Source organism: Rissa tridactyla, chromosome 1 (genome assembly GCF_028500815.1).
Source record: "Rissa tridactyla isolate bRisTri1 chromosome 1, bRisTri1.patW.cur.20221130, whole genome shotgun sequence".
Classification (NCBI taxonomy): Eukaryota; Metazoa; Chordata; class Aves; order Charadriiformes; family Laridae; genus Rissa; species Rissa tridactyla.
Genome location: NC_071466.1, coordinates 134,580,877 through 134,602,947, shown reverse-complemented (window position 1 = coordinate 134,602,947; position 22,071 = coordinate 134,580,877). Strand labels below are relative to the sequence as shown.

Genomic DNA, 22,071 nt, shown 5'->3' with positions numbered 1-22,071 from the left:
AAAGATATTCCGGCAGCTGTATGGTGATGAACCTGTTAGCACTTGATGCACTCCAACAGGGACTTGTGCTTTGGCATCCGAGTGACCTGGGTTTTTTTAGGGATTCTGGGAACATCGACGCATGTTTTGTCATGCTATGACCTTCCACAAACGTTCGTTTACTCATCATCAGATGTTTATCAGGGACTTTTTTCTGACCATCAGGCAGGCCCAGGCCACAGCACCTTAAGATCAAAACGGCCCCACATACAGTGGATGACTGTGCGAGGGTCGGGGAGGTTTCAGGGCCCTCCTGTCAGGCTCACAGTATTCAGAGGGTTATGGAAAACAGCACGCAAGGCCAGGGTCTGCCACAGGCCCCAAAAGGAATGTGCCCCTTCCCTTCCTTTGGGGCCTGCGCCGCGCCCCGGCCTCGGCTGGCACCCTCTGCCCCTCTCCTCCCTCGTAGGGCGGATACCGAGGGTTTGCCCTGACGTGGCTGCCAGCCCTGGGCAGCAAAAAGACACCGAAGCCCAGCCCGTCCCGCAGACAAAATGGCCGCCGGCCGCCCCGGCCTGCGCAGCCCCTCGCGCTCGCGGGGCGGGGCCGCTGTGCGTCTCCTTGGCAACCGCGCCCCCACCGCCACTGCCCCTCCGGAAGTCCCGCCCCCAGCGCGTCGCGGTTGCTAAGGAGCGGCGCCGGAAGGGGCGGGGTCAAGCGGGGGCTGGCGGCGGCCGAGGGGGGGCGATGGGAGCGGCCGGCGGGGACGGCGGGCCGTGAGGGGAGCGGCGGCCACCCCTCCCTCCCGCCGGCAGGTGAGCGCGGGTTGGGTCCTCCCACACACACGCACGGTGCGGGCTGCAGCCGCCCTCCGCCGTCGGAGGAGGCGCTCGGCTTCCTCTCCTCCCTCCCCGCGATTGTCGCGACAGCTGAAGATCCCTGTGGGATCGCGACCCTTCCTGGGAGGTGGAGGGGGAAGGTAATCGTTTGGCCCAGGTTCCCCGTGCGGGCCCGCTCTCGGAGGGTGCCAGGGAGGGGCGGGAGAGAAGCCAGGCAGATTCAGCCTCTTCGTGCCGCTGTCGCGACAAGACCCGTCACGGGTGAGGCGTTGGTGGAGGCCCGAGCCCGGCTGCCTCCGCTGCGGTTCCCTGCGGGAGTGTGTGTGGTGTGCACGTGTCTGCTTCTGGGGCATTTGGTGGTCTGCTTCCCCGGGCTCCCCAGTTCCGATGGTCCAGTGACCCGGCGGCTTCATTCTTCAGCTTCTTTTTATCCCTAACATATTAGGACTGGCTCTGGCAGGCCCTCCCAGTCTCCTGTGATGGCACAATTGCATCATCCGAACTGGATTTTCCAATGATAAACTTAACAATGAACCACAATTAATGTTTTCAGTTGTTAGAAGCAAATAGAGCTCGCTAGATCAGAAGAGAAGGCTCGGAGGAGACCCTATAGCAGCCTTCCAGTACCTAAAGGAAGGATGGGGAGGGACTCTTTATCAGGGAGTGTAATGACAGGACACGGGGCAATGGCCTCAAACTGAAAGAAGGTAGATTTAGATTGGACATCAGGAGGAAATTCTTTATGGTAAGGGTAGTGAGGCACTGGAACAGGTTGCCCAGGGAAGCTGAGGATGCTGCATCCCTGGAAGTGTTCAAGGCCAGGCTGGATGGAGCTTTTGAGCAACCTGGTCCAGTGGCAGGTGTCCCTGCCCATGGCAGGGGAGTTGGAACTAGATAGTCTTTAAGGTTCCTTCCAACCCAAACCATTCTGTGATTCTGTGAATGCTTGTCCCCATGCAGTCGCCGACCCTGCTTGCATACGCTTAATTTGCAGCATGAAAAGATGATCTGTGATCAGTGCGAGTAGCTTCCCTAGTGGCAGTAAATCCCGGGAAGAGCGATGACTGGGATGGTTTTGGGTCTCGCTATCACCTTATGAATTTATTCCAGTCACGTGCTGGGGCAAGAGAGCCTCGCCTTGGGTCTGGCTTCTGCCAGGCTTCCTTAAAGTGCTGTTGCCATGACCAGGAAAGGCAGTGTTTTGGGGAAGTGTCAGGCCTGCTGTGCTTATACTATATGCTTCCTGTCTTCTGGGTAGGAGGTCTGGTGCTCTGAGAAGGATTTGACTTACTGTACCGTTACCCTCCTATATGCGGGTTAAGGCCATGTTATACAGCTCTTCTTTGATGCTTACTGAAGCTGTGTATCTCAGCTGACCATAAGTTTGAATGCGTGGTTATCTCGTGCAATCTCATGAGGTTATCTAGAATACCTAGTTGCAGATTAGAGGATTCCTGTGGAAAATTGTATTGTATTAAAATTATATTATTGAAAATAAGGAAGTTTTTGGTACAACTTATATTATTTATTGTGACTCCTTGTTTGTGGGCTTCAGTAATCAAATTACACAAAATCAGCAGATTTTATTTACAGGCCAGTTAAACAGCATCTGAGATGATCAAACGGTCCACATAAACCAAGGACTAATTTTCAGTCCGCTGTTGTAATACTATCCTTTTAATCCTCTTGTAGTGGAATAGCTTTATAAAGCCTAAAGTTCCCAGAACAGGAAAATAATGAAACTCTTGTAATTTTTATTTGTAGTAGAAGTTATCTTCAATTTTTAGCTTTGGTTTAATTTTAACTTGCCGCCTTGTGGGTGGATCTTCTGTTGAATTGTCTCTGGCTTCTGAAGTCAAACAGTGCAGTCTCTGGGAGCCCAGTGAATCATGGAGCAGACCCACCTGCTACCACAAAATCTGCTTGCTGGTTCAGTACATTCAGGGTTCCTTGCTATAGGATGTGTAGCATGCGTTGAAATCTCTTCCTAAAGAATCCTACAGAATGGATGCTGTGACAGCTGTTGCATCCCAGGGTAGAAATGAGGTTTCAGTGTTAGAAGTGTTGGCAAGCTAGCCCTGCTTGTGGCAGTACACCAGATCTCTTAATCTTTGCGAGGCGGCAGCTATGTGCTGCTATAAAGACAGAGGAGCAGGCAGCTACATTTGTCTGAGGCAGCGTTTCTGGAAGAGCAAGCCCTGAGGGTACTTGTAGCTTATGTACTAAGGATGCTGGAGTGAGACACTTGCAAAGTAGGGAGCAAGATCAGGGAGTCGTGTGACAGAGACACAGGTGTGTACAGCTCTGTGTATAGCATTGGTGTTGGATGTTGGTAAACCTAATAGGGTAGTTTGGATATGTGGGGGACACATTTTAAGGCTTCTTGAAAATTTTATGTTGTGTTTGGTTAACGCATCGTAGCATTTAGCGCATTTCCTTTTGAAGGGGCAATTCTATTCCAAGCTGACTAATTCCTGAACTTTTAAAACCACAACAAGATAGTGTGTGGTACTGATGAGTCACTGATTGTGAATCATACATACTTCAGTACAAATAAATGAATCCCTTTGTTTCATTTATTTTTGTTTTGTAGTATTTGGAAGGCCCAGAGAAAGATCACAACCTTGTAGAACTAGGTACGGCATAAGCACAGACAAAAAAGACCCTGGGCCTGTGTATACTCATTTCTATCTGTCTATTTAAGCTTGATTTCAACTTGTTTTATCAATGTGAATAAAAATAAGTGTGTCTAAAACTCTTTGAAACGGAAGTCTAGTAGTAAACATTTCTGCCCTGTGGAGTTTAAATAGTCTAGGAAGGAAAAAGTGGGAGCGCTATGTAATGGGCTATGCCTCCCAGGAAGAGTGAAACCATAGGGGTGTTAGCTTGCTAGCAGATGTGCATCTCCATATCTAGTCCTAGAAACTGAATTCCAGAAACTGACCCCTTGAATTCCAGTCCAATATTGCAGAAATTGTATTAACTACATTCATTACTTACTTGCATTAGTTACAGTACTACATTAGTAAAGATAATTTGAAGTTTTAATTGACTTTTTAATGGAAAAGTATATGTAGAGGGAGCAGTAGATGGTGTTATGTGTGTGTGTCTCCCACTCCCTTGCATGGTGGTTTTTGTTCTTGGGAGAGAGGTATGTGCCAAAGAATCTGCTTTTGTCTCAAAGAGATTTTCTTCTGAATCAGCACTTCTCTGTGGTTGATTTTTGTGAAACTAGGAAAATTCATTAGGCTGCAATTGTAAAACTAATTTGTGGAATGAACTGCAGAAAGAGTAAACAGCAATATTGAAACTGCTTATGAGAGCTGTCTACCCCCGGCCTTATCAGTTATTATCATTTGCTTATGAATATGTTAGCTTGCTTAATAGTTTTAATCAGGCCTAGATCCTGGGAGGCTGGGCTTCACCACTGAGAGATGGGGTAAATATGTTGTTCATTTTATAAAATATAGTGTTCTGTCCACATCAGCTGGATTGTAGGTTTTGACTCTAGACTATGTATGCATGAAGGACGTCCTGGTTTGAGGGGGAAGAGCATCGTTTCAGTAGTCAGATCGGCACTACCACTGTCACTGGTGGGCCCAGCCTTGGCTGGCGGTGGGTACATCTTGGAGCCAGCTGGCACTGCCTCCATCGGACACGGGGGAAGCTTCTAATAGCTTCTCACAGAAGCCATCCCTATAGCCCTCCTGCTACCAAAACCTTGACACACAAACCCAATACACTTGAGCCTCCCAGAACAAGACAGACATCAATGAACTGGAGTGAGTCGAGCGGAGGGTTACCAAGATGGGCAGTGGGCTGAAGCATTTGTCTGGTGAGGAGAAGCTGGGGCAACTGTGTTTCTTCAGCCTGGAGAAGAGGTGGTTCTAGGGCCACCTAAAAGCAGCCTGCCTGTACCTACGAGGAAGCTATCAAAAAGATACACCCAGGTTCCTTAGCATGGTGAAGGGTGGAAAGATGAGAGACAACAGGTATAAGCTGAAAGAAGAGAGGTTCAGAATATGTGGAAAAATATATGGCAATAAACCCTTCCCCATGTGGCCAGTCAAGCGGTGAGACAGGACGCCCAGAGAATCCGTAAATCTTTGGAGTTTTTCAAAATGTGGCTGGATAAAGCTCTGAGCAACCTGGCCTGACCTCATAGCTAACGCTGCATTGAGTGGGAGGCTGGACAAGAGACCTCTTGGAGATCCCTTCCAGCCAGAATGATCACCTGATCCTAACAGAAAAGGCTGATCTGGACAAATGAGAGATCTAATGCAGAAAGTGACACCTAGGTGTCATGAGTTGAAATGCAGCTTATAAGCACTGTTCCTTAGGTTTGGGGAAATCCTGCTGTCAAGGATTTAGTGGTATTGGTTTATCCATATCCCCTCCAGCTGGAGCAAAAAGCACAATCATGGCTGCATGAAATACAGAGAAGAAAACATAAAGTTGGTAATTTTACTTTGGTTCCTTTCCTCGCAGTATAGCAAATCCTAATTCGTGATAGAGCATGTAAGTGATTTCTCTTGGAATCGTTTACTTTTCTTCTACAGTCACTAAGTGATCCATGTGAACTCTCCTACTTCAAAACAAAGCAAAAACTTATATGCATCTAATTCTTGGTTAGAAATAATAAAATGTCTGTGCTCTGTGCTTGGTTCTGTAAACATTACCCAGTAAGTGTACAATAGCGATTTCTGTCATTAGTGTATTTAGGGGGAGACATGAGTTATGTGCCCATTCATGAAAGATGGATTGGCTGGGGAGTGTGAAAGGTCCTTGTAAGTAGTGTCCTTGTTTCTAGTTGTCCAGTTGACAAATGCAGGGTTTCAGTCTGAACCTAAAATGTTATTTTCCTTGATTTTTAAATTAATTTACTACTTCTATTTTACTTACATTAAAGTGCTTTCTAGATGCCACTTTTTTCTCACTTTCTTTGTTTGTATTCTCCCCTGTTTTCAACTTCACATCTTTAAACTTTTCTTTGCTAACAGGTTGATTCTGCTTTAGAATAATGGCAGGAAAAGTGAAATGGGTAACTGACATAGAAAAGTCTGTTCTGATAAACAACTTTGAAAAAAGAGGCTGGATTCAGGTGGCAGAAAATGAAGACTGGAATTTTTATTGGTAAGTACATTAAAAATAACAATTTCTAAATTTGTGAAGCATTTTACCATCTTATGTTAATACCATTAATAATATATTAAAGTGCATACTGAAAAAAGAAAGATGCAGAAATTGTCACTGATTTACTGCAGTGCTGCTAAGAGTGTAATGTTGTTTTATTGCTTCTGTAATGTCTTATGCTGTTGCTGGTCTTCTGTTCAGATTTGCATTGGTACATTCCTGTATCTGTGCAGACCTGCTGAAGTCATTTGTGTTCCGCAGGGCAGAAGGTCCCATCTGCACGAATCCATTCCTATGCTACTGATCTCGTGTATCATTAGTTTGCCAAGGGTTTTTTTTGTCAAGGTGTGGAAAGTCACTGACCTAGCAAGATATCAATTACTTCTGGGAATACCAATTGTAAAAAGTCCAGGGCAAAGGCTGTGCTCAGTGTTTTTTGTTTTGAAATGTGATACCTGATTTTATTTGATTTTTTTTTTTTATGCAGTAAGCAGGATTTTTCATTTACTGTTGGAGGGCATTTGTGGCCTGAGGGGAATCTTTGAATGTATCTTTTCCCAAAATTTTCTGGCTACACAACATAAGCAAAATAATCCCAGAGTACACAGTTCCAATATATGATAAAATATTCTTTTATAAGTGTGACAGGGGCTTGCCCTGTTACCAGAGTCCAGGCTCCTGTAATAAAGGCCTTGAGAACTGTACTTTCCTTCTCCTTCATGGTAATGATTTATATGCAGACTAATTATTTGGCGTTTCAATACTGAGAGTGAATGTGAAATTAAATCAAGATAATGGTGAAAGGAGGACAATAAATAATCTAGCTTCTTATTTGGCATTTTTCTAATATAAGACTGTAAAGTGCTGTCCTAGAATGCAGTAATCTTTTAATTGGCAGAAACAATACTGTTTAAGTAAACCAAACAATTTATATTGTCCCTTTCAAATAAGACAGAATGGCAGTTTGTGCTGCCAAATGTACCCTTTGTGAACCACTTATTTAAATGGGTAGGAATCTAGTAATCTGCTCATGCTTTTGGAATGCGGTTAGGGGGGAGTGGGGGAACAGGGCACTCATGGAAACTGTTGTGTGACTGGTTGTTTTGTTTTGATTTAGGGTTGTGTTTTTTTTCTTCCTGAAATGATAACGTAGCGGATTGATGGCATTCAGGAAATATTGCTAAATTTCCAATGTGAGACATCTAATACAGAAAATTCTTCGTATCTCTTATCTTCTCGTGCTCTTATCTTCTGTGAAAAATGAAGTAGATAACTGATTTGATGACTTTGTCACTGCAGCCCTCTGATCTCGTGTTTACAAGTGTTTTTAGCAAGATCTCTGAATCACTGTTTTCAGTTCATATGCTTGAAGTCCTTTGCAATTGGAGTAGCAAGGTAGTCACTAGGAAGTTATTTTTGTGGCTTTTTTTTAAGAGGAAAGCTGAATTTCCAGAGAGTGCATCAGTCATTTTTAGGCCCTGCTGGGGGTTGACCTGACTGTCCACAAGCCGGAGTCCAGTAGGACCAAGTTTTCATCTTCCTTTCCTCAATTTCTGTGCCAATTTCAGTAGTAGTAGAGGGATCAATAAACCCTCTGGCAGGATTTCATTGGTTTTTCTAATAGAAGTTCGGGATATGTTGGATTGTCGGTGCAGCAAAATATTATACTATAAAGAGAAATGAGATGGAGAAAAGATGAAATTAATGTAACAATATAATTTCAATTTTGTCCTCCTGAATTGTGTTTCTTGGTAAAAATCATTTGGTATCTGTCTTTGCTTTCAGGATGAGTGTACAAACAATCAGAAATGTTTTCAGTGTGGAAACTGGTTACCGCCTCTCTGATGACCAAATTGTCAATCATTTCCCAAACCACTATGAACTGACCAGAAAAGATTTGATGGTAAAGAATATCAAGCGCTACAGAAAAGAACTTGAGAAAGAAGGAAGTCCTCTTGCAGAAAAGGATGAAAATGGGAAATATATTTATTTGGGTATGTGGTTCTCGTTGTAAGCATTAATCTTTTTTCCCGCGTGGTCAATAACCTGGAACTGAGCTAGCTTTTCTGTGCATACGGCACTGAACCTCTGAAGTGTTAGAACATTAAAGTGACTATCTTTAAATGCTCTGTCCCTGTCAATTAAATAAAGTGCACTTTGTCCTAAAATTATTTGCTGCATTCTGCAAACCTAATAGCAAACCTAATAACCTTCTCTCTCTGTCTTCTCCTCTTTTTCCCTCCCCTCAAATCTGTCATTAGAGCATAGGGAAACACAAGAATAGGGAAAGCGATAAAAATAGTAGCAGTGAATATTTCACATGAAATACTGTATTTTCAAAGCTTTTCACAAACCTTGCTTTGAAGGATAATGGCTAATATTTTACAAATTGAGAGGAATAGAGGGGATGCCACTCGATTGGGATCTTCATTGAAATTAGAGACAAAGCAGGAATAAAAGATTGAACATTTCTGTTACCACAGCACTAAGGCCCAATTCTTCCACTGTGTACTTGCTAGTATTCAGCAGTATTCAAGGAGGAGAACAAACCCAGTTTGTATGCATGGAAGTTGTATTTAGACTTAGTTTTGTAAGTAGTAAGGTCCTTAAAGAAGACTAAATTTAACAGTGCAACATTAACCGAAGCAACATTGGATGAAGTGATAATGAAATTATTATTTTTGAATGTAAGGGTACAGAAATAGGTGTGCAACCAGGCTTTTTGTGTTTGCAGGGAGGAATCTGGGGGAGGTCTTGGTTGGTTGGGTTTTTGTTGGTGTTGTTTTAAATTGTGTTGAAGAGGGAAAATTGTGGGATTAAGGTACTTTGCAATAAGATTAGTGGTGAAACCAAAGGGCTTTGGAACTTCATATGAGACAAGTTGGAGTTTCTTCAGTTCAAAAGTGAAAGAACATTATCTGAAAATCTTTTACTGGAGCAAAAGCTATGTTAAACTTTTGCAGAAAAGCTCTATACAGAACTGAACGAACAAACTCTTCGGAGGAGAAATTTGGGGGAAGTTGGAGAACAAGTAATGACTGCTAGAAAATAAAAAAAACCCAAACCTCAAAACCCCACCAAAAAAAAAAACAAACCCCAAACCAAAACCAAACCAGCTATAGATCAGGAATGAGGAGGGTAAAGTTGTTTTGGAGGCCAGAAAGCACTGGAGTAAAACAGAGACAGGGGTATGTTGAGTGGATTTACATCTTGGGAAAGTGAAACGATTCATCCATGTAAGAAAAAAAGCAGTCCTGTATGGATGGATGTAAGGATAATCTGACAGCAAAAAGCGAGACATGCTTTTCTTTAGATTTCAGTAAGCATGGTAATACTGACTGTGGAGCAAATAAGAATGACTAATGGGAGTTACATGGAAATAAAGATGACCCACATTTTGCATGTGCAGAGAATGATAATCGTTGGTGGAATGGTAAAAGATGACGTAAGAAATTGAGAAGATTTGATAGTTAAGTTGGAATTGTATGTAATACTCTAATTTCAAAGCATATAAACACAAGAAGAAACTTGACTCATGAATTAAAATCTATTAATCTGAAGTTAGCAGCATGCAATATTTTGCAACTGTTTGTTTAAGTAAAAACTACAACCAGAATTTAAATGAGGTAAAAAGCAACATGAGTCTTAATGAAGGTGGATCATGCCAGGCTGGAAAACTGAAAAGACTGAAATTTTTTTTAGTCTGTATTTGTCAATAGCCTTACCAGATACAGTGTCCTTAATTGTGCACCTTTTTTTTTTTTCCCTTAACTCAGATTTTGTTCCTGTTACTTTTATGCTTCCTGCCGATTATAATCTCTTTGTTGAAGAATTCAGAAAAAATCCCTCCAGCACTTGGATTATGAAACCTTGTGGCAAAGCTCAAGGAAAAGGAATATTTCTAATCAATAAACTCTCCCAAATTAAAAAATGGTCTCGAGATAGCAAAACATCTTCGTAAGTTCTTAAAATGCAAACCCTTTATTGTACTTTCTATAATCAGGTGAACTTCATCAACATGCTAATTATCTGATGCATGGGAAAAGTACTTCGTTATTATTGCTTTGTCATTATATAGTTAGTTTTGCATTTAATCTCAGTTGTTATCTGACTTCCTCCTTCAAGCAGATTTTAATACGACTTGTTTTGGTATAAGGAGGTACAAAGAACGGTTCAATTAACTATTCTTTATACAAATATTTTCAGTGTTGTTGGGGGAAAAATTGCACAAAAATAAATTGTTCTGTTTCATATTATTAAATAACAGGAAGCAAGAGAAAAATCTTTCCCTAAGCAATCTCAATAATTATTTTATTTAATATATATTAAATCACTTTTTAAATTAGTACAAAGCATTTATATGAAATAAATACACTATCTGTTTGGAGCACAAAATGATACACCTCATGGTGGTGATCTACTTTCAAATGGATGAAACAGGTTAGCAATCTATGTTTTTCTCTGTCTACTGAAAGTTTTGATCACACAACTAATGTTAATTTTTTTCCTGCTATAAAGCGACTGGCCGAATATCACGTGAGTCTTCCCCCCTCCATTTGACCTGGAATCTGAAGAATGTCACAGTCTGAAAGTTATCTTAGCTTTTCACAGTGGTTTGCAATTGCACATTAAGCATAAATACAAATATTCTAGGAGTATAAGACCTTAACTAATGAATGTAATGTCATACATACTCTTTGCTTGTCTGAACCATGCCAAGCTCTAAATGCTCTCCTAGGAAAAGACTGGCTGGTAGAGCGGCATTCTGAATAGTTCGGTCGGCTACCCTGTTTACTTCAAAACTGAGTTTAAATGGTTCATTGATCTTGGTCATGTGTTTAGTATTTTTAACTTTTTTTAGTATGTAATGCCTGATGCCAAGTGTGTATTACTAACCACTACAACTTTATACATTATCTTGGCAAAAGGTGCAAGATTTCTGTCAATCCAAAATTTACAGACTGCTTCTAAAGAGGAAAGAGACTTAGCAGATTGTGTCATTGCAATTGTTACATTCTGAAACATGGTTTGTATTTTTCAGGTTTGTATCTCAGTCTTCCAAAGAAGCCTATGTGATTTCTCTTTACATCAACAATCCATTACTTATTGGTGGAAAGAAATTTGATCTTCGTCTATATGTTTTAGTATCTACGTATCGTCCACTGAGATGTTACATGTAAGATTGTATATATTTGTATTTTGTTTTGAGAGAATGTTTAATGTAGTCAAAATAGTGTTGCACGCATTGCACAAAGAAGTTTAACATGTACATGGTATCCTAGGATGCTCTTTTCCTTATTTCTTATTGGGGTTTAACACATTTTAATGACTTTTTGCATTTAAGGTATAAACTTGGATTTTGCCGGTTTTGCACAGTAAAATATACACCAAGTACAAGTGAATTGGATAACATGTTTGTACATCTTACAAATGTTGCCATTCAGAAACATGGGGTAAGTGTACTGAGTTCCTAGGTGCTCTTTTGTAGCAAGACTGATTTTCTTACATTGTCCCAAAAAACTTGGAATAAAAAAGTTTATTTGTCATATTCTTCATCATCTTGCAATTAAAATACTTCATCTTGAACTTACAAATAAATTTCAGAAGACTGCAGATGAAAAGTATGCAAGATAACAAGTTGCAGCTCTGGAATAGACTGTGATATCTCAGTATTGACTTGCAGTAGTTAAAAGCAGGGTGGTTTTTTTTCTAGTCTCCTGTCATTTAAATGCTAATATGCTCACTTAGCAGTTGATTCTGTGAGCAGTGGAATTAATGAAGCCTGGTTCCTGTGGATTTGTATTTTATAATAACACTTCAATATCGCCTTCCTGATCTCCCCTTCCCTCTCTCTCTCTCCCATGCAGTTAATTCAGGTTTCCTATTTCTAGTACTTATTCATCACAGTACTTTCCAGCTTCTTCCTAGGTTTGCCCCCCGCCCCCAGCTTCCTTCTCTAGGTAAGAAAGGGAATGTGCAGTTGTGAGCTTGGAGATAAATGTTTGCTGCCTGGCCAGATGGTGGCTTCCTCTTGAATGGACAAAGATGGAGCTCTGCCTGCAGAACAGTTCTGTCCTATAATTTGCCATTGATATTCATAAAACATGTGGAAACCTGATAGCTTTGACAGCACTTCCCTGTGTCAAAATAGGCTGAAATTCGCCAGTAGGAGGAAAGGCTAGTGGGTCAGGGGTGACATGAACAGCTGGGCATACACTGTCACTGCACAAGCCTTGTTTCTTCAGGGAATCCACTTGATGATGATGACTGTCCCTTCTGCATTTTTAGCGGAAGTCTGTGATTTATAAACCATGCCTCTGTTACAGTAATTAAAGCTCTATTGTCGCACTTCCTAATTTCATAGGTTTTATTTTAAGAGTATGGAAAATGTGTGTGTACATATGCATACGCATACACTTATGCATATATATATTCATATGTGTATCCACATGCAAGATACATATAGTGTATCTTAAATTGCAACCTTGCTAAATGTGCCTTGTCTCTTTTTGTTCTGTAAGATGTGCAACATAGCAGAACTGTTTTTATCTGGGTATTCCTGTAACAACAATGTGAATTATAAATATCACTTATGGCGGTAGTTATAAACCAGGGAAGTGTCAAAATATGGCATTTTTCAGCACGACAAATATTTTCTTGCTCAGGTGCTGATTTGCGAAGTGCTTCAAACACATTATTGTTTGACAGGGCAGACTGAGAATTAGTTGTGTTGAAAGCAGATCTCATACAACTTAAAACATAAATCACGGTGCAGTTGCCAGTAGCAGTGAACAAGCGAGGCACGTGATATGTTGCCTATCCCACTATTACGCACCCTTTCATCTTCTCTACCAGTTAAAGAATGGCCTTCAAGATTTCTCCCAAATAAAAGTAGAAGTGAAAGTAGCGGTGAGGTCACTTTGAGAGAAGAAAGGACAACAGAAATAATAGCTTAAAGATGTGGAGTCATTACTAGAGTATTTGAAAAACTTTTTAGAAATTCTGAACTGCTAATACCTGTTGAGGTTTGCAGAAAGAAGTGAGAAAAGTTTAATGTAGAGCCACTATGTCCATCCTATCTACCCTTCCGTTTTAAAGGTGTCTTGTAACTTTGGAGGCACTTAGGCTATAGAGTTTTAGAACAAGAACCTAATTTGAACTGTCAAGTGATTTGTCAAAATTACGATGACGTCTGGAAAAACTCTTTAAGTTCTAGCTGTTAATCTCTACTGTAACCTCTATGTGAACCATAGAGTTACATTGTGTTTGAGCCCTACAAGCTCATGGGAAAGCATCCCTAATTGGAAAAGCGTACAATTCAATATCAGGGAGAGGGAAAGGAGAAAATGAAGGAAGGGGGGTAAGTCAGTATACATTGCAATGTTTGTGCTGGACAAGACAGTTCTAAGTCATTATTCACTGCATGTGTAATACAAACAAAACAACAGTAATTCTTCTACTTAATTATTTTAAGTTAGTGATCTTCTAAGTAACCTGCAATATTCTACTTTGTTTTATTTTTTTTTTAAAAACAGCTATGATTGTGTAAAGCTTTTCTACCCAGTTGCAATCTATTTTGATTTGAGTACTTGTTCTGAAATGCAAAAAGGGTTGAAACTTTGATCTCTGTTCCCTTGCTGGAATCTGATCTCAAGACATTTTTTCCATGCAGCAAGTCCTGAGAACAGTGTTTCAGATCTTTATTTGTACAGTCCAGTTTTCCAAATTTACTAAGGGGGGAGCTGTAGAAAAAGCCTAAAAATAGATAGAGGCTTCTCTGACCTTGTCTTAGAGGACAAGAGATTTCATTCCTCTGACAACTTTTTTCTGCTCTGTGCATTCTGTGTTTTATAATTTAGTGTGCATACAATCATTAATTCTTAGAAATGCTCTGAGGAGAACCTTTATAGAGGGACAAAACATTTATTCTGAGAGTTATTTGTGGTCCGGATGTGTGTCTTTACATCAGTAAGAATACCCTCAGTTTGCTTTTGTCTTTCCATTTAAAGAGAATATAGAGCAGAGCCTTGATAACCTCTGAAAAGACAAATATAAGGTAACCTCCTTTTTTCCCCTGATCTGTTTCAGTAGCACTTAGTGTTTTTTCTATATCAAAATACTGAATTACCTGAAAAATAAACCTTTAAAAATAAACTCACTGTCCTCTTGAATGTAACTGTTGTCAGTATCACCATTAAGAAGACACAGTGTCTGCCTTTTGGGAAACAGACAAATCGCATTTTAAATGAATAAACACAGACAAGCGCTTTCAAGTGCTGCATTTTAAAACAGCTAACTTCAGTTAAATTTGTCTATTGCTGACTTAATTACTTCTCCCTTATCCCCAGAGGAGGAAAAAGTTCAACTCTTTCCTTTCACGTTTTAAAACTTGTATTTCCCAATCATAAATTATGTTTTACTATAAAACTGTCAAAGTAGAGTTGTTTTTTTTCTTCTGAGAAAGATTTATTACTTGATTTGCAATGTGTGATATAAACATATACAGCTATAATAAAGACAGTTGTTTATATAGTGGGCAGTTCAAAGTAAAACAGAAGTCTTCATAAAGCTGTAAAGTAGAGTAAAAGCAACTTGCTGAGCTTGTTTCTAGAGCAATACTTGCATGTAAGTATAAGTGGGATTTTTTTGTGTGAATGAAACAAAACTGCTGAACAACTTCAAAATCTTAAGCTGAATTAACTTCTTAACTCTTCAGGATGATTACAATCATATCCATGGAGGCAAGTGGACAGTGAGTAACTTACGACTGTATCTGGAGAGCACCCGTGGAAAGGAAGTCACAAACAAATTATTTGATGAAATTCACTGGATAATTGTGCAGTCACTGAAGGCTGTTGCAGTGAGTACCGTTCCTGGAATGCTGCCAGCGATAGCATTACGGCCACAGGCTTCTGGTAACCATGAAAGCGAGTTTGCCATCAAAACCCCTAAAATCTGTTTCCTGCTGTTTGAGTGATGGCGTTGATGCTGATTTCTGCAATTCTGTTATCTCTCGATTTCACTGAGCTGAGTGAACTTGAATCTTGGGTGGGTGGGTGAGCTGTCTGTGCATCTTGGGTGTGCTCTCTGGGCATGTCTTTCCTTGAGGGCTCTGTGAACTATTTAATATGACTTGATACTGCCCTTGTGAATAGAATTAAGCTCTGCCAAGTTGCGTGACGTCATTTCAGCAATAACAAATGTGTCAAAGAAAAAATAGCTCTGGAGGACAATTTATCAAAGAAAATGTAAGGCTATTAGTTCAGCAGAGTTACATAACTTACTTTCACCGCTTTTATACACGAGTCACATACTTATCACAACCTCATATTTAAAAAAAAAAGGCAAAGAAAAGTAGCAACCAATCCTATGCTTGAGTGACTTTCTAGTGTTTGGGTAATATCCCATGAGTCCCTTACAGAGCAGGTATCACCCTGTGGGTCAGCTGGGGTAACTGAAGAGCTCACTGATGCCAAGGACTGTCCTATTCCCAAGTGCATGGTCGTGTCATCTCTTTTGGGTTGGTCCTGGCTCCGTCATGAGCTGAATCAGCTCGCTCACCCAACTGACAATTACTATCTTAGTGTTCTGCCAATGTAATAAGCCGAATCACCTCACTGAAGGACCATATGAACACCAGAATCAGCAGGAGAAAGAGGGGCAAGGTCGTGAAGTGCGGATGAGTGGGAGATGGGGAAGGATAGCTCAACTCAGCCTCTGATGTGCAATCAAATTTGAAACCAGATGAGAAGAAAAAGGATTTAATACAAATGTTAGCAGAACCTTAAAAGAGAGGAGAAAGTGTTGAGAATTACTGACCATGCAACGCTTTGGTCCTCTGTCTTTCTGACAATGGCAAATGCAGTGAGAGATGCTCGTTCTTCCTTCCCCCTTTCACTCCCTGAAGAACTGAAAAGCTTTCATTATTAGTCTAGGGGAAATCATCGCACTAATCTGTTACAAAGGTTTCTTTAAAAGATCTGGTGAGATTTGCATAGAAGAAAAGTCTTACCATGCATACTGCAAATGTTTAGCAGATACTGGAAAACTACTGATTCTCTAGAGGATGTGCATCTCAGCACAACTTGGTCCTTGGTCTCTCTTGGCTTTTGGGATCATAGTTGATTTAGGCTAATTATAATTTTAAAATGTATCTGGTAATTTTTTGACCACAAATGTCTGCATAGTTACAGAGTATAGTTAAAGAAATGTATTTGAATAAGTCTCCTTTTCTGAAGTTTAAAGATTTCATGATTATGTGAAGCTATGTTATGTAAATTTTATAACTTCCTGATTTCTCCTGATGTGTGCAGGCTTTAAATATTGCTATTACTTTTGCAAAATATGAAACCACTTTTATTTTCACGCTAGAAACATAATGTAAAAGTAATGTAGCTTAGTAGTTGGCATTAATGCAATCATTAATATTGAAATATTTACTTACAGTACAGCTTGGAAAAAAGAGGCAATCCTGAACTTAGTAGTTAGCAAGCTTTTATTAGAATTACAATGCTGAAAACTGTTGTAGAAGATTCATAATGTAATTGCATGTGGTTTCTAGCAAACGAAGTGTGTAATTAGGTTACTTATTGAATTGTTGATTTTAATATTGTTGTCTCTTCTTTTTTTTTTTTTTAATTAGCCTGTTATGAATAATGATAAACACTGCTTTGAGTGCTATGGATATGACATTATCATTGATGACAAGCTTAAACCATGGCTAATTGAGGTAAAGATACAAAAAATACAGGAACGAAGCTTCCTTCTCATTTCACAGAATAAAACTAAGTAGATGTCACTGTAGTCTTTCCTCTTTTGAAACAATATCTTTTGTTCCTCAGGTAAGTGGATTAAGAAAAATGCTGGAAAGTAAAATGGGCCATGTGATGACCCAGCTAGGATATGCTTTTGTTTCCTGTTTGTTTCGTGTTTCTATTTGTTTGTGGCTTTCTGTTTTGTCTTTTAAATCCAGTGCGTCCATACAATTGGACTTCAGAGGCAGCCTGAATGTTAGCAGCCCTATTAGATACTGTATCAGTAGCTGGAAGATTGGCGTTGGCTTGGGCGTAACATCAAACTTAAATGCTGTCATGGCCTTAATGTTGCAACTTGAGAGGATAGAAAAGGGGCACACAAAGGATAATTGGGATATTTGGAAGGCTTTTTTTTCACGTAGATTTCTCTGTAGTGTATTAACTTTGGATCTGTAAGTTCAAAATAAATTATAAACAGCCCTCTTCCTTCTCAATCTAATTGGAAGTGAAAGATCAAAGGTAAATGGACTTTATAAAAAAAAATATAAAAAAACCTGTTTATTGTTCTGATACCACTTCTCCATAATAAATGTGGAACACAAGAGAGATGTTAAATGAAGCCCAGTTTTAATTAAAACAAGATGCAATGTAGTGCTTTGACTAGAGATGACGTATGTGTTTCTCCAGCTCACAGTTTAACAGGGGAGAACTCAGATTAAGAACATAAATAAAAGTTGTTTACCTAGAAGAAACCCACAGATTCCTGTATATAACAGCTGTTGGAGTGAACCAGGCAAAGTGTAAGCCCTGAAATCTATGTCTTGTCGATTAACCCTGGCGAATCTAGTCTCAACAAAAATCTTCAGGCTGACAAGGCAGACACTTAGTGGTGTGATGCTTTTGTTTTTAAGTAAAAAGAAAAATGCCCAGTGGGGGATTCCTTCTAGTATCTGAGGAACTGAAAGATGTGCTTTGAGACGCTGAGTCTTAGTTTCCCACATAGTACATATAGTCATGACACATGCTGTTTGGAGAACTATATAACACTCAAAAAATTGATGCTGACATTTTTTTTTTCTTTTGTAGGTTAATGCTTCCCCTTCTCTTACTTCCAGTACTGCTAATGATCGCATCTTGAAGTATAATCTTATTAATGACACACTTAACATTGCTGTGCCTAATGGGGAAATTCCAGACTGTAAATGGAATAAATCTCCACCAAAAGAGGTTCTTGGGAATTATGAAGTCTTGTAAGTTTTATCAGTGTTCTCTATATATATGCAAATGTTTTTCAGTCACCTCACTTTTTTGATGTGCAATGTAGACGACAGAGATAAAGTGAACTTCATTCTAATGTGAAAAATGGGCACAAAGTGCCACTTCATTTTTTTGGTGCTGCGATAGCAACGTGGGAGGTGGACGTGCACTAAAGCAGGGTTACCTCACCTCATCTCCAGAGGGAATGTTACTTGCTTGGTAGGCCCCTGCCTGCACCTTCTGAGCTTCCAGCAGCTGGATTTGAGGGATAAAGGCAAAGAGAGTGTTTGTCTTCTACATGTGTAGAACTTTAATTGTATTGAATGTAATATATAGATGGTAGTTAAATAGATATAATAGCTATTTGATACAAATTTTCTCTCAGTTCATAGAAATGATGCCACTTGACTCCTGCATTTCATGGATATAATAAAAATTAGTTTTTTAGGTATTTTTTAAATTCCCCAATCTGTATTACAAAGAGAGAAATGAAGGAGACAGAGTTCTTTACATTGGAGTGTCTGAAGGACTTATCTAGGATTTATTGGTCTTATACAGAGGAATGCTGATTTAAATACCATATTGATGATACAGTTTCTCATATCTTTTGAGAAAATGTTCAGACAGGTTCTCTAGCACTAGTGGTGCAATTGTTCAATATGTCAGGAATGTGGTTATGTATGTAGCTGATCCACTAGTTCACACTGATCTTAAGTACTCTTTCTATATTCTAGTAAAGACAGTTAACTATATTTGTGTTGGATGAACTATCAGTTAAGTTTTAATGAATGTTATATACATGATAGCTGTGAATACCTATACAATAGTGTAACTAAGGGTATATTATGACTGTTCTACAAAATATTGTAGTATTGTCTTTATGCATCTATAGCCAACTTCTGCTTGGAATTTGCATGGCGGCTGAGGGGTAAGTATATACTAAGGTTATCTGAGGCCATAATGGGCTTAGATATTTAAATAACTACTTGTCACTGTGGTTAAGTGTTACAAAATATATGTCATCAAATGCATTTAATTTAAGCACACTGTTCACCTCATTGTTTCCCTACTCGCTCTCCGATGCAACAGTGGAGTTTTTTAGCACTGCAGCTAACAAGCCGCTGTTTGAAGCAATAGCTTAAGACTTTATTAAAACTGCCAGCAGTCTTATGTTCCTGCTTAACCACAGACCTACGTAGTGAGGAGAAATACAGAAGTACATGTGAAATTTCACAAGCATAACATTTCACAAACTCAGGAGTTCAACCAAAGCTGCCAGATGATTTGTTTCTTTCAAAAAGTAGCTGAAAGTATTTCAGTTGGTCTGTATTGTCATATCATATGGTAGTATACTTCCTTGAATAATAGCTGCATATCAAACTATGCATGTGTAAACCTGTGTGTAGAACAGCTTATATTAAATTCCAGTGCTAGATGTTAAGCAAAATAGAATATAGAGGACCCACTCTTGTTCGTGTAGTGAATAGCAGGACAAGGCATTGAATGGGTTATCTTGTTTTCAGATATGATGAAGAGATGGCGCAAAGTGATGGGCCTGATCGTGACTTGCGAAGTCGTTCTGGCCAGTCCAGTGGAGTAAAAGGAAATCGTGCAAGAGATTCAGGAAAGCCTGTACTAACCACCTGGAAGTGATAACAGAACAAACAGCTGCACTCTTGGTAGGAAGACATCATGAACAAAAATGCAGTTTTGAACATATTCCTCTATTTTGCTGCGTTGCATGTGGGAAATATTAAAAGAGGGCAATACAGCCTTTGAAAAGAAGTGAAATAAACAGTCTAAAACCAGGAACTGTACTAGACATACACTGACTTGATGATTATTACAATAATATATATAATATGTATATATAATTATTTTATATACATATACTTTGCATAAACTAATGTTCTCTCAGTAATGATTATTTATAAAGATGACAACTTTATACTTTCTTTATAAAGATGACAACTCAAAATATGCTTTCTGAAAGAAATGCCTTGCTGTTGTGGATGTTATTTATTTCCTATAGTAGCCTATCCCTAAGCCCCTATAATAAATGAGCTGTGGATTCTGTAAAAGTGTTGTAGTGGTGAGTGTTAATATTGTCACAATGATTGTTCAGATTCTTGCTAGTAAAAGAAGAGCAACTAGAAGAAATAGCAATGCATGGAGTTGAGGCTATTGTCAGTTAATGCAGCTAATGATTTATAACCAGTATTAAGAAGTAGAAAAGCAGCTCTTTATACGCTGAGGGTTTGGGGTTTTTTTAATTTCGTTTAAGTGCTTTGAGCTGCTAACTCTTTAAAGGTAGAAATATTCTTGGACTGAAGGGAGTGTTTCAAATGGTATTTTGATGCATTATTTCATTAGCCATTTTTATTTCAAGATAATGCATGTCTGTGGAAAAACAGACAGAACAACTACATACTGTAATAAATCTTGTTGCTTGAAGCTGATGATAAATCCTTATTTGCACCAGAATCTCTTTGAGTATTTATGTATGTATATAGGAAGTACATTATCTGTATATTTTTGTATATTTTTTGTGCACTATAACAAAAATATTGTTGCACGTGGTAAGCTATTTCTGGTAGCTCTGATTATTACAAAAGTTGTGATGATTACCTACCAAAATGTATAGAGCAAAAGTTAAAAATAGGTATTTCAGTCTTCTAACAGCATAGCATATAAATAAACTAGTTGGGTCTGTGATTGGCTGTTGCTTCCACTTGCATTTCCACCAGTTATTGGGCGGTTATTTATAAATGTCGATGTGTAGTTTTGGTCGTCTTTATTCTCCTTCCCCCTCCTCCCTTTTTATGGTTTTTTTTTTTTTTTTTTGGATGATGGAGTATTGTGAGAAAGAAGATGAAGGGAGAGAAAGATGAAGGAGGCTGAGAGTTGCAAATGTCTATGTAACCATAATACACTCTAATCTGGATGCCACTACTGCAGTGATACTCAGTCTGCCTGCCACAGCGGGTTACGTGCTTTGCCCTCCTATGTGGCAGGCCACTAAAAGTGCATGCAAAGTGAACTTTAACCTCTCCCAAAAGTTTAGAGTTTCTTGAAAGCGTAAAACAGATCACCTGCACCACAGAAAATGTCAGTCCTTTTCCTGCTTTTGAAGGTCCTTCTAGAAGAGGGCAGCTGGTCACAAACTGCGGCCTTTGGGACAGTTGGTGCTGATGACTCTCAGTCTGAACAGAATCCGGCAAGAGCAGTTTTGGGCTCCCAAGGGAGGGCAGATGTGGGCTGGGCTGACCAATATCCTTACACGTGATCTGGGATTCATCCTTGAAGTAAAGAATGAAGTACGTAGACTGAATGAGTCACTCCCAAGTGTAATCCTCATCTTGGTTAATCTTGTATATTCCATTAAAATAAAGACCAAAATCCAACTGATTCTCTGGTCATGAGACTTGAATCTTCTCACTGGCCTCTAGAAAAGCACATTCAAGTTGGCTCTTGAAATAAGGCTAAGAAAAGATGATTACCGCAGCATAGCAAAGCTCCTCTAAATTCCAGGTCTCATAGTTGTTGGGGCTGGGGTTTTGTGTTTGGTTCGTTGGTGGTTGGTTGTTTTTTTTTCAGTTTTGAAGTGTGAGTCTTGCTTGTATACTTGAACCTTGATACCTGTGCTACTCTTAGGTAGATGTGTGGTCAGATATTAAGGGTTGTTGTAATGATGTGATATTTAGTGGGCAGATGTTTCCGGCTTTACCCCCAGCTGCCTGTTGGGGGTAAAGTAGGAAGTAGCGTCAGCCTTAGGAACTGTGAGACTGTAGTAAATAGTATTTTGTAGTATGGCTATATTCCTTAGAGAGGTAACACAACAAGGATACTTGGACAGAAGAAAAATGCAGCTTTCTCTCACTTTAGTTTCCACTGCTTATAATTCATTTCTTTATTAGCTTGGACAAAGGAGGTTATTGTAGTCTTGTTCTGTCATAACAGCAGCACTAGCAAGGATGGCTACAATGGAATGATTACTTCTTCCCTTTAGCTTCTTCCCTGTTCATGCAGCCTACACTGGTGGGACTTTATAGGGAAGAGGTATAGTGAGAAATGCAGATGCTGGTAAAAAAAGTCAACTTCCCACTGTT

At 39.5% G+C, this 22,071-nt stretch overlaps 1 protein-coding gene across 3 annotated transcripts; it reads left to right on the top strand.

The window, feature by feature from the left end:
• Window positions 1–703: 703 nt before the first annotated feature.
• TTLL1 (TTL family tubulin polyglutamylase complex subunit L1) lies at window positions 704–20,677 on the top strand. Of its 3 annotated transcripts, none has more exons than XM_054218351.1 (10): window positions 704–794; window positions 5,819–5,951; window positions 7,737–7,945; window positions 9,728–9,908; window positions 10,993–11,127; window positions 11,296–11,404; window positions 14,668–14,811; window positions 16,594–16,680; window positions 17,792–17,955; window positions 19,486–20,677. In XM_054218351.1, the coding sequence occupies exons 2-10, from the start codon at window positions 5,839–5,841 to the stop codon at window positions 19,613–19,615; spliced, it is 1,272 nt and encodes a 423-aa protein (XP_054074326.1). In that variant the 5' UTR covers window positions 704–794; window positions 5,819–5,838; the 3' UTR covers window positions 19,616–20,677. The 3 variants fall into 3 exon arrangements, with proteins under 3 accessions (XP_054074326.1, XP_054074316.1, XP_054074336.1); XM_054218341.1 differs by lacking the exon at window positions 704–794 and adding an exon at window positions 845–958; XM_054218361.1 differs by lacking the exons at window positions 704–794; window positions 5,819–5,951 and adding an exon at window positions 7,105–7,144.
• The last annotated feature ends 1,394 nt before the right edge of the window (window positions 20,678–22,071 follow it).

What these genes read in the sequence shown, in the direction of transcription:
- TTLL1 (XM_054218351.1), top strand. Translation starts at nt 5,839, where the DNA reads ATGGCAGGAAAAGTGAAATGGGTAACTGACATAGAAAAGTCTGTTCTG. An exon ending in TGGGAAATATATTTATTTGG is followed by an intron (nt 7,946 to 9,727) that starts GTATGTGGTTCT and finishes CCCTTAACTCAG; the next exon opens with ATTTTGTTCCTGTTACTTTT. An exon ending in AGTCACTGAAGGCTGTTGCA is followed by an intron (nt 14,812 to 16,593) that starts GTGAGTACCGTT and finishes TTTTTTAATTAG; the next exon opens with CCTGTTATGAATAATGATAA.